Source organism: Tyto alba, unplaced genomic scaffold, assembly GCF_018691265.1.
Source record: "Tyto alba isolate M040663 unplaced genomic scaffold, T.alba_DEE_v4.0 Super-Scaffold_1, whole genome shotgun sequence".
NCBI classification, from domain to species: Eukaryota; Metazoa; Chordata; class Aves; order Strigiformes; family Tytonidae; genus Tyto; species Tyto alba.
This window is the reverse complement of record NW_024881261.1, coordinates 6,862,529-6,874,824: the sequence shown is the minus strand read 5'-3', so window position 1 is coordinate 6,874,824 and position 12,296 is coordinate 6,862,529. Positions and strand designations below refer to the sequence as shown.

The following is a 12,296-nucleotide window of genomic DNA, read 5'->3' as shown; positions in this document are numbered from 1 at the left end:
GGAAAGTATTCTCATCCATGCTATCTCTTGATATCCACAACAGAAGCCAGGAGACATGTCTGGTTTCACCTGTTGCCATCTCTAGAGCTGGATTCAGCTACAGTTTACCAAATTCCATTAATTTATTTTTTCCTCCGTTGGGACTCTCCTGGCACTCTCCTCAAGAGGCAGGCAGCTGCTCCCCTGCAGCAGGGCTTTGCAGGAGTATTCTCTCCTTTATGTGGTCTTTTAGTTCCAGCCTATTCCCAGTAGCCTGTTCCCTTTTGTGTCTTTCAGCTGCAGTGGCCAGCCACCCACAACCAACTGCATTCATACTCCAGAGACTTCCTTCTTGCATCTGATGTTACTGAATACTCCCTTGTTTATCACGGAGGAGCCTAGGAATCCCCAGACAGCCTTTTTCTATCCTCAACTACCCTATCCTCTGACCACCCACTCCAAAAAACTTCTAACATTTACTGCCTGGCAAGGGTAAATTCCCAGATTAGCTTGGTCTTCCTGCTTAGTTCAGAGGCAGGAGAATTACTGGCTGCACAGGCAGGAAAGTAACCCCCTTCCTTCCCTTCACAGCTGACTTGTAGAGCAGAAACTGCAGAGCTCTCCTTTATCATCTATAAGCAAGTCCAGATCTACCCCTTCCTACTACAACTTGCTCCTCAGCAGCACCCTTCCTGAGAGCTTCAAGGTATCATTTCCAAAAATATATCAGAACCATGGGTGGTCCTATGCCTTCAGATTCTTCTTTCCACCTGCCAGGAAAGTCCTCTCAACATGAGAATAGAAGATCAAAAGAAATTGTCTTCTCTGCCCGGACACAATAGAGCAAACCAGATCTTGACTGAAAATTTGAAAGCAATCTTCTTCATGTAAGCTAAATCCAAATGCCTGTTGGGATTTAAAAAACAAACAAACAAAAAACCCCCAAAAAACAACACACAAAGCCAAAAAAAAGCAGAAACCCCACAACAGAAAACCTTGCCTCAAGATGATGAGAACTCAAAGTCCCATGCAATGATTTGAAAGCAAAAAAGTCCCTCCGTCCTTCTATCCAGGGAAAGCAAACTCCAGAGAAGTGCCCTGAGAAAGATGTTTTCCTATGAGCTGGATCAATATGGTGCTGAATCTATGCACTCAGAGGATGGCAAGGCACAGAGATGTTTCTTCAAGTCTTCTTCCATCTACAAACCAGCCACTCATGGTGACCAGTCAGACCAGAAATCACCACCTAGACAGCAGCAGAGGCAGAGGAAACTGCAAGGAAGGAAGGGACATTGCTATCTGGAAGCTGGAAATTGCTGTTTTAGCCAGAACCACTAGCTTTTCCCCCATCCCTCAATCCATACAGTCTCCTTTGGCTATTGTTGCTGCTACTGCTGAGGCAGAAAGATCGGAGCCCAAGACTCTTATGTCCCACAAAACTCTTCACTACCTGTTCTGCCTGCTTGGCCTCTGAAGCTGTAGCTTGCTCAGGACTCCTGGAGGATGGTCCCTGCATACATGGGGCACACTGATTGCCAAAGCCATTTGCTGTCTCAGGCTGGAGGCAAAAAAATGCAGAACTATGGAGGCTGTGGAAGTCAGATAAGAAAACCACTGATGCCTGGGGGTAGCACAGCATTCAGAGAAGCCTAGAGATCTGTGCCCCTGTAAACCTGTGATAAGGCCAAGAAAACCCAGCTCTAACCAGATGCCAGAGCAAAGTTTATCAACCTCACATTAGCAACAAACGGTTCTTTCGAGGTTCCTCCTGACTGAGATGGTGTGGCTGAGATAGCAACACAACCAGAGGGTACTGGGGCATACTCTGAGCTGGAAAGCCTACAACCAACATCTCCAGACAACCTTGCCTTAGCAGGGAAGCTGCCTGGCTCTCCAGTCCCAACCTCCTGCAGGGCTGTGACTGATTCTCTACCCGGTTTCCTGAAACACTTATTTTCCTCTCCAACCCTCCCAAAGCTATTCACCTCCTGCTCTCCCGAGTGCCAGCCAGGGCTCAGTCCCTTCACAGACTCAGATGCACAGAGAACCCAAACCACCCCACTGTCCTGCATAGCTGCTGAGCCCGCCATGGGCAGATGGACCTGGAGCGTTTTGCTCACCATTTGAGTGCAATTGGTCTGCACAGCCCACCTGGGGAGGGGCTGAGGGGACAGCGTGCTGTTTTTTAACTCCTGCTTTGGAGCAGCAAAGCTGGAGATGGATGAGGAGGTGAGGCGTGAGCCCTTCCCTCCCCCGGGCACACCAGCACCAGTCCCCTTCTGCCTCAGGGAAGGGTCCCGGGCACAGCTCCAAGGCTCACGGGGTCATGGGGACCCTTCTCCCCTGCGCTGGGGCCGTGCTGGGCACCCCCAGCCTGCCCCTCGCCCCTCTCGTGCCCAGCCACGGTGTCGGTGCTGGCGGGCCCAGCCCCTGCCTTCAGCCGCCGTTTGGAAATCGGGGTGGCAAAAGTGGTGAGCAGTGGGGTGCGTGCCTGGCTGCAGGCCCAGCTCCAGGAGATATGTCCTTCCCGTGGAGAAGGGCTGTGGCCCTGACTCCTCCATGGTGCTGCGGTGCAAGTATGTAGGCTTTCCCCTCAGAGCAGAGACTCTGGCAGAGCTGGCCTTGGCTGTTTTGAATGCGTGTTTAGTTTTCTGTTGTACTACAGCACATGTTATGTATCCCCTTCATAGGCAGTTGAAATCTCTGGTTGGTTTTTGTGGTGAGTTTGGAGTTATATTTTCCCTCCTCTATCTAAGAAAACATCATGCAGGCTTCCTCAAAGATGAATGGAAGGGAAAAAAAAGGAAACAAATTTGTGAGCCTTCAGTTTTCAGCAGATTGCCTGAAATCAGTGGTGCGTTTAGAAAGGTCCTTGTCACGAGTGATGGTCTTTTTGCACCAGTCATTTGCATACTGAGCTCTACCTCTCTTCAGCTGTTTAGATGTGATCTCTTAAGACATTGATTTAGCCTACTTGATTCTATGCATATGATTTAAAAGAAGAGGCATATTGGTGAAGACATTTGACTGCATGTTTTCCCCTCATCCACCAACTACTCTGTGCCAGAATTGTTCTTCCATTGAACTGTTCTCTTGCAGGTCAATTAGTCCATCCATACAAGGTATTCCAGGACCTACAACCACTGTGTTTGTGTTCTTAGACCTGCTTATCTAATAGACCAAGGGTGCTGAGTCCAGTTAGTGTCCATTGCTCCATCACAGGTACCCAGGAAACAGTCAGGACTTGCTGTAGCAGGTAGAGGTGGTGCATTGCCCTTCTCTAAAAACAAACAAGTCTGAACTGTGGATGGTTCCAGATACTGGCTCCATGAGCAAAGCAGAGATAAGCCCGGGAGCACAAAGGGTTGATCCAATGTGTCATCTGCAATGCATGGAGGGAAATACATTTGATAATGAAGTCATTCTGCCTAAGCAACATGGGAAAATTGTTCTTACAAGAGTAACAAGAAAAAAAAAAGAACTGAGAAGAAGCACATGGGACTTAGGAGTATGCATCTATAGATGTTATTAGGATATGTCAGACTTCCTCTTGAAAGAGTTCACTGAAAGTAAGTAGAAGCAACAGTCTCTATTTTGACTGTAAACACTTTACAGCAGATAATTTTCAAAGGGTTTCACCAGCATGTAGAAGAGTGCAGCCCTAACCCATTTAACTTTGGCCATTAAGTAACAGCAATTACAATTCCCCTCTGTACATCCCTCTGGGCACATTCAAAACCAACCAGAGATAAAAATATCTTTGTGGAGCTCTTGCTTTTCTGACATCCTTACCACTCCTCTCGGCATGTTTCAGCTCCTCACCAAAGATGTGAAGCAGCGGCTAGGATGTCAAGGGGAAGGTGCAGCAGAAGTGAAGAGGCACCCCTTTTTCAAGAGCATGAATTTCAAGCGGTTAGAAGCGGGAATGCTGGATCCTCCCTTTGTCCCTGACGTAAGTGTGATAGGAAGAATCCCCATTGGCCTCTTTCAAGAGATTTGTTTCTAAAATAACCTCTCTCTCTCAGAGCTGTCATCACTCTCTGCGTGAGTAGCTGCCCTCAGAAGATGTGATAAGCAGTAGAGCTGGAGTGGGGAGGCTGGGAGGAGGAGGAGAGCTGCTCTCTAGACATGTGCATACAGGGTGGGTGGGCCTCCATGTTGGGTTTTCCTATCCACATTCCCACTCACTTTACCACAGTCTTCCTATGTGACACTGGAGGCACCACTTGATCTGTTCATGCTTCAGTTCCCAAATTTTAAACTGGGAACCTTTGTATTCCCCTACTCACAGTAGTAGTGTAAGAGTAAGAACGCTCAAGACCAGGTGGTGCTCAGAACAATCAGCAGTGAAAACCATGAGTATGTGTACAGATATATAGATATATGCTGAGGTGAAACCAAAATTACAAAGTCCAGAGCTCCATGGAACTGAGGAATGGACTGGACCGTCATGAAAACAGGCATTTGTTACAGAGTCTGAACCAGGTTCAGGTACCAAATGTCACCTCAAGGAGAGGAGTTGACTTGGACTCGAGAGAGCATTTTGAACTTGTTAATGTTCATGGGGCACGACACGCAACCTTGGGTCCTTACTCAGGTTTAAACACCAGTCTTGCACATACTGAAAATCTTTGTTACATTGGCAATAACAAAATTTTTTCTTTGTTGTATTGGCAATAACAAAACTTTTTCCACCCTTTTGTGGTATCAGTCTCTACCCCAGTGCATGGAGTTATTTGATTATTTTCCTCCTTCAGGGCTCTCTTTCTGGCTAAACCTTATATCCTTAAAGTTCCCATATGGTTCTAAGTAAACACTGCCATTTTAACATATTAACGAAAGTAACATCTTGGCAGCTCTCATTCACATTGCTGCAAACTCAACCAAACCAAAGTGGTTTGAACGCTACAAAAGTTTACTTTAGCTGCTCTGGTTTTGCTTTACATTTTACTATGCGGCCTAGTTATTCCTGCCAATTAGCCCATGGTGTTACGACCTGCTTTAGTGGGAAGAAATAGGAGACAAGCTACTATTTCTTTCTGATGTAGAAAATTAGAAAATTCTGGGCTCAAATTTGGGATCTGCCAGAGTGTATTAAAAGCTTAACTGTGGCATGTAAGGCCTAGAAGGCACCTCTTATAGACATATTTGCTAAAGCAGAGGCACATAAATTTTTATGGCTATTTATTGGGAACTCAAGAGCTGCCCCTAATTTAATTTATTTGGCACTTCATGCATAGATTTCCAAGGCTTTACTGAAGTCAGTTGAATCACCCAAAGCTATATAGCCAATGGCAGAGGTTGTAATCCAACCCATGTCTCTCCATCCTCTTCTAGACTACTCTGTCTCCACAAAAATGTTGTGATTGCCGCTGTCAGGAATGCAGATGGATGCAGCCTCCAGCAAATAGAACTTCCGTCAGGAATCAGCCTGATTTGTTTGGTCCCACTGCTCACATCTAGAAAAAAACACTGCACAGTTGGAGCCCTGGGCTGTGCAGTCATGGTACTGGATGTAGACAGTAGGACTGAACATGTGCTTGAGTTCAGCAGGTCAGGCTAGTCCCACAAGCCACCCCTCAATTATTCCTGCGCATCAAAGGGGAACTGTGTTGTTGATGGGAACTCTCTAGGCGTGCAGATGACCACACTGACTATGACAGGTAGCTAGTGATGACTATTTCTGCTTTCTGTGGCTGACTGCTGGAACATGAGCTAAAAGCAGTATCACTGCAAAGAGTCCTGTCTCTGTCATCCCAGAAAATTAAGTAGTTTAAAAAGGCAAAGCCATTTGACTATTTGTTTGAAGAAATGCAGCCAAGTTAAAGAGTTAATAGAGGTGATTCTGGACAGTTTCCAGCAGCTGAGCTATTAATAAAAACAATGGAAAAATGCCAAACCTCTTCTGCTTTCTTTAGCACTTAGTATACATTCCTTCAAATTTTTAAGCTGCAAACTCCACAGCTATCTGAGCAGAAGGACACTTCTATTTGAGGTCCCTTTTCAGACTTATGTCTGATGTGTTTCTCATAAACATTCTGGTTTTCTGTTGTTCCCTCTCTAAAAGAAAAGACTACTGGAGAATTTGATTTTTATTTCCTTGCTCTTTCTGTCGTTTTCCCCTCACGTCTTAATCATATGCTACATGGATGACTAAAACCTACTTTGGCTGCGCTGATGCTTTAAGGACTTCAAAGTGGGAAGCTTAACATGCTTAGAGCAAAGTCAGCCTTTGATGATAAACAAGCAGGCAGATCAAGTCTAGAGAAGCAGGATGCAGATAGTCACTTGTTGTTAGGAATTCTCACTTGACTGAATCTGTGAATGAAAGCACATGGTCAGACTCAGAAATATTTTTTCTCTTGCTGTTTTGTTTTTTTCCTGCTGAGATAGCCCAGAGCTGTATACTGCAAGGATGTGTTGGACATTGAGCAATTCTCCACAGTGAAAGGAGTTAACCTGGACCAAACAGATGATGATTTCTATTCCAAGTTTTCCACAGGATCAGTGTCTATTCCATGGCAAAATGAGGTAAGGATGTATCATAGTAAAATTACTCCAATAAAACCCCAAGCACAGATGGTTTAAGAGCAGCTGTATATTTCCAGTAATATATAGCTACTGGATAACTTGCCAGACTCTAATGCTTTCATACGTTACAAACGGCCTCTTTCAAGATCTATAATGTACCACAGATGTCAGGTTCAGGTGACTGTATCTATTGGCTCTGCATATTTGTGTAAATTGGCAAGGATCCTACTGGACTTCCTTCTCATGGATTTCTACAAAGGTGTTTCAACAACAGCTCTCGGGAGCTTCCGTGGGATGGCTGGAAGTCCTAACGGGAGGCTCCTCCACTGGTGATCCTGATCTCACCCACTGTCTGGTACCTGCAGCAGGTCACAGCCGCAGCAGTTGACTCTGGACCCTGAACTGCTCCAGGGTTTCCAGATCTGGGTCTTTGTTTCTGTTTGATACCAAAACAGATCCAACAGTGGAATTCATAATCTAACCCTGGATCAAACAGCAGATCCACTTAGGCAGAGGGGTGCTCATAGCTGGGATTTTGCGAGTAAGCCTGTCTTTACCCAATATTCTCCACAATGCTAAACAAAAGAACAAGAGCTTTATGAGGCAACTTCTAAGATGACTGTTGTGCAAACATGCAGAGCAGACTCAGCCTCTCTTTTCCATACATCCCATTTGCCTTCTACAGCCACCAGCAGGATTTCAACTGATATCTCTCCTAACATATTACTCAAGCTGGTGGTCCTGATCCTCACTTTGAACAACCTAGCACTACTGGAATATATTTAATGCAGATGTAAAATTTCTTTTTTTCTTTCTTATTGTATTCCACTAGATGATAGAAACAGAGTGTTTCAAAGAACTGAATGTATTTGGACCAAATGGTACTATTTCACCAGACCTAAACAAAAGCTACCCCCCAGAGCCACCCAAGAAAGGATTGCTACAGAGAATATTTAAAAGACAGGTGAGATCTTTTATGACTAAGACAAGGAAAATCCCAAAGATGCCCAATGTCACAGCTGTGTTCTGGTCGTATTTTTGCTAGGAGAAAGACAGTGCGTCTTAGAGAGGGCTGGCTGTCACAGTTACCTGGTAATTTCCTGACTAATACTCCATATCCCAAGTTTCCCATCTACCTCTTGTGATTTTTTTACCACCAGAAGTTCCAGTGTTGTTAATGAGCTTTATTTCCAGGAGTCGAAAACTTCTTACCCAAACGATTTTTCAGTGGTATGCTGAAATGTCTTTTGCAATGGTTACATGGTTTTAATAAGTTCCTTGTGAAAATCCTTGATTTGTGTGTTTTTAAAAAAAAAAGAAAATGCAAATTTTGAGTGAGGTAGTTATGACTGGAAACCAAGACACTAGAGAAGAGAGCAGACCACATAATACGGGATGTACAGCTTACATGAGGCACCATGGCACCACTTGCAAATCTAAATAACATTCTTAGAGCAATCTATTTCTGTAGGCTTTAAACCATGCCTGAGCATTGGCAGGTATCCTCTGTATTAGTCAGATTTAGCAGATACTGACATTTTGCAGTGAACTGATTTGACTCCTGGAGCTTGAGTGAGTCTTCTTTGCTGCATTCCTCAAGAACCGCCATGGTCCTCCTGACCTAGAGAGAATACAGGTAAGAAAGTGAAGAATATTTTACATGCAAAGATCTTCAAACAAGAATCTTGAAGTCCAGTTAGTACATTATCACCATAAGATGAATAATGTTGGACTAAAATAAAGCACGGCATATTTTGGGAATCTAATTGTCATTGTCTTCCTCCTTCTACAGCATCAGAACAATTCAAAGAGTTCTCCAAATTCAAAGACCAGTTTAAATCACCACATAAATTCAAATCACGTAAGTTCAAACTCCACTGGAAGCAGCTAGTTCCAACTCAGTTTTATGAAACAACATGTTGCATCCTTCCACTATAATCTATGGAGCTTCTACGGATGAGAGAGCCTCCACCGTTGAGTGAAAAAAAAAAAAAAATGATCTCCCAAAAATGGAGATTTTCTATCCATTCCTTCCAGTGGAGCCTCGCATTTTAAGAAGAATTTTCCACTCAGGTCTGTTTTTGGAGGTGGCACTCAAGACTGTGTGAATCAAATTTGTCTATTTAGAACATTGCAATAGAAATTCAATGAACATGACTACTTGCACGTATTTAAATAGCATCATTCTAGAACTGAATTTTGTCTTTATTATTTTTAAAGAAAAGTTTTGTAAATTTCTCTATTGTCTCAGTTTACATTTTGTACATTTGTATTTAAATGAAAGTCAGACTTTGGAGGTGTATATTTTCCAAGCAGCAGCTGTAAAGCCATGTGTTTTAAGACATTTTTTTAAAAGAAAAAAAAATGTGACTCAAGACTTCCAGAGCCTCAAATGAGAAATCATTCTTTTTAGTAATTCTAGAAAATTATTCATAAATCACTTTATCAGACTGGGTTTTATTGACATGCATTTTTATGGAACAGTTTATTCTTAATTATTTTACATCTGTATATTTGGTTTACAGCAACACTGCATACATTTCTCCTCTTCATTAGTTTGTAATGTCTCGCATTAAATGCTAAAAGACAAGATTTCGATGCATTCAAGAATGCTGCTTGCTATGCCTAAGGTTTGTGATGTCATGGGACCAGCACAGCTGAGATTTGCACTTATGTTGTTAGCTCATCAAAAACTTTTTAGTTAGAAAGGGAACGCTTTTCTAAGCCCTTCTCCTTCGCTAGTTTTTGTGCTGTTTCTAATGACAGCAAGAACAAAACTGGGTGAAAGGTGACCAGGAAAAGCAAAAGGCCATTTGTTTTGCAAGGACTTGAAACTTGCACCTGCTGAAGTGAGAGAAAAATTCAGTGTGTTCTCCATGCTGCAGTTAAAAGTCCAAGGCCTTTTCACAGTTGCTCATATCAAACAGGCAGCTCTTGCTTCAACAGTCTGGTTTGTGCTGACCATGAGATTAATGACGGCTTTCTGGAGCTGAGCTGTGGAGGTTCAGAGTGGGATCTGAGCTGCTTTTGAGCAGTAGGAGAACCTACAGGTTGTGCCTGCACTTAGAGTACTTCCATGTGTCATGCCAAACACCATGACTCGTCCCCTGAATTAGGTCCCCAATTGAATAAAATGTCAGTTATGAAATAATACCTCCCACTTTCGGTTCCATAATTCTTTGTTCAGGATCCTTTAACCATTGATGCAAACATTGTTCCCACTAGTATAAACAGGATCAGTCAGGATCAATAGCAGTACCTCAGGCATCAGAATCATACTCTTCTCAAGCATGCCACTATCTATTATTAAGAACACCAGATCAAAAATATGGCTATTTCCCTTCAACAGGAATTGGAAAACCTTTGTCCCACCAAGTGCAGACAGGACCTCTATATCCCAACATGTTCTGTAAAACATGTTGGTTCACCGTGTTCTTTACAATGTCAGCTGGAGTATGCTGGTGATTTTATACCTTTGGGTCATCAGGGAGCACCTGAAGGTCAGCTTGGTGTTTCTGTAACTCTGTTAGCTAGTAGTGCAGTTATCACAGGGAACAAAGAGGAACTGTTCAAGTGGGATTCTTGGTAGCCAAAATTCATTAGACTATCATGTATATGTTCTATCTGTCCAATGCAGAGGGTTAAAAAGATGCAAGTTAGTAGTGGCAAATCTCTGAGTGAGAAAGACATACATACTAAGACAGTTTGAGGTTGTGCGGGGGAGAGAGAGAGAACAGAGATGGGATTTGCATAAAGCAGCTGACAGAGAAAAGTCAAGAAAGGGAGATGAGACTTTGGCGCCTTTATCAGGAGTAAAGTACATTAAGATGCAAGTCCACATCATTTAAAAAGCCTACATTTTTCCTGGTTGTTAGTAGACATATAGTGTAGTGTAAGAGTGCCATAATATCACCAAGGACTTGTTCCTCTTTTTCCCTCAGATCAGTGTGGTCCAGAAATTCCTCTTCCCTGTATCAGTGGTGCTTAGTGCGAGCTTCAGCCAGTCTCCCTTGTCAGACAATGTAATTGCAGATCTTATGGAAGATGCAAGATTTTAGAGACAGTAATAGATGAGAATTTTAAGTAATTTTTCTCTCTCTGTATCAGCTATAAAACTAAATCTATAATGATTTCAGCCTCCTGACAGGAGGGAAATTAAATACTGTACAGGTGAAAGCCGCTATGCACAGACAGGGCTATTACCTCCAGTTCTGTTCTCATGGCCTGACATAAAGCTACCTAAGTCAACAGGAATCTGATTAGTCACTTAAGCATGCTCTGCACGAAGACATAGTTGCTCTCGGAGGTTTTCATAGGCCTTCTTCAATGACACATGGGATTTCACCTGATTTCAAGTGTAGATGAGAAGTGGAGGAACAAATCTTAGCCCGACAACTGATGTATATCAGTGTACCTGAGGCAAGACAAGACACACATCTTAATTCTTCTTAGAGAGCTGTAAAGTTGTGCAACTCCAACCTGTTTCTCTCACTCTAAGACATCACCTTCTAACAGTATGGTACACAACATGTTTGTGCACTCTCAGCTGATTTCATCCTCTACACTGATGCTAGGGGACGAGGGTGCTGGATGGGGGTAGACTGAAAGACTAATCTCTTTTTTCTGCTACTGCCATTGTATCACTTTGCAGCAACAGACAAACATATTCCCCCATCAGAGAAAGGTGGCTGATTGCTAATATCTACCTACTGCCATGAGGAAGGAAGAAAGGATGGTTGGAGAAGGCTTAGTCCATTCATATTTCATTAGATAAATCTGACAAAACTGCAGCTATTGGCCCAAGGGCTTCATCTCCTACATGTTACCAACTTGGCATACGAAGACTAAATTTTCTTTCTTTACCATCTCCCACTTTGGAAATAGCATCCTAATAACAACAAACCCCTTACTGAAACCTGGTGAAGAAATTGCAAATACAGATTGTAGATGGCCTTATACCTCTTAGATGCTATCGGTCTTAACTAGTAGTGGATGAATTTTTTATGACAGCAGTGAATGATAGCATATGTGCCTTCTCCTGCTCTCCTTTCATCCAGGACAGTTCCTTCCTCAGCCTCTCTAGGACTCTAGCAGTGGAGACACAGGGACAGTGCAAAGTCCTTGAATGACGAGAGATGCATTCATTGAATTCTGATACTTAGTGGACATTATGCTAGGGTTAGATATACCGAATCTTCAAGATGGTATGGAAGAAGGATGTTTTTGTGAACCTGAAGCATCAAGCCTGGGATGAAGTCCCACCGGATCCCAGCCCCTTGGGAGCAGTGAGTGAGCACAGGGAGAGACTGAAAACAGGACCAGTTGATGGAGATTTTGTGCTGCATCCTTAAAATGTTGCTATCCTGTCTGACAAACTTTAAACAGTATTACAGTGCTGGGGCAGCAGAACTGTTGTACACTTTCAGTACCCAAGCCCTGAAAGATTCAATCAATATCATGCATCACTAATGATAATGAACAGACCTAGGAACCTTCTAGTCAGGGTTTTCCTCCAACAACAAAAAGTGCAGGATTTTCTTTTTTATTACTTCTTTATTTTTCTTCATTCTTTTATTATTCAGGTCACCTTGCACTCAAAACTGGAGTAGAACCACAGTCCCCTCTCTTCCGCTGTGTGACCAGGTGCAATGTGAGCCCAGAACTCAGGGCTGAAGCCCTGCCAAGGCAGTTCCCTGCACAGCCAGGCTTCCACAGACACTTGGCATTTGGCTCTGTGGAGCCAAATTTAAAACGCCTTGGGAGCCATGGGTGTTCAGGAATGCTGA

General features: G+C 43.3%; 1 protein-coding gene across 6 annotated transcripts in view; it reads left to right on the top strand.

Moving 5' to 3' along the window:
• The window catches only part of GRK5 (G protein-coupled receptor kinase 5), a 165,387-nt gene extending 156,500 nt beyond the window's left edge, over nt 1–8,887 (top strand). For all 6 annotated transcript variants that reach the window (XM_032988558.2, XM_032988559.2, XM_042806118.1 and 3 more), the window contains 4 exons: nt 3,794–3,931; nt 6,373–6,510; nt 7,343–7,474; nt 8,303–8,887. In XM_032988558.2, coding sequence (XP_032844449.2) covers nt 3,794–3,931; nt 6,373–6,510; nt 7,343–7,474; nt 8,303–8,401 — 507 coding nt within the window. In that variant the 3' untranslated portion in view covers nt 8,402–8,887. The remainder of the gene's footprint in view (nt 1–3,793; nt 3,932–6,372; nt 6,511–7,342; nt 7,475–8,302) is intronic.
• Nucleotides 8,888–12,296: the final 3,409 nt, after the last annotated feature.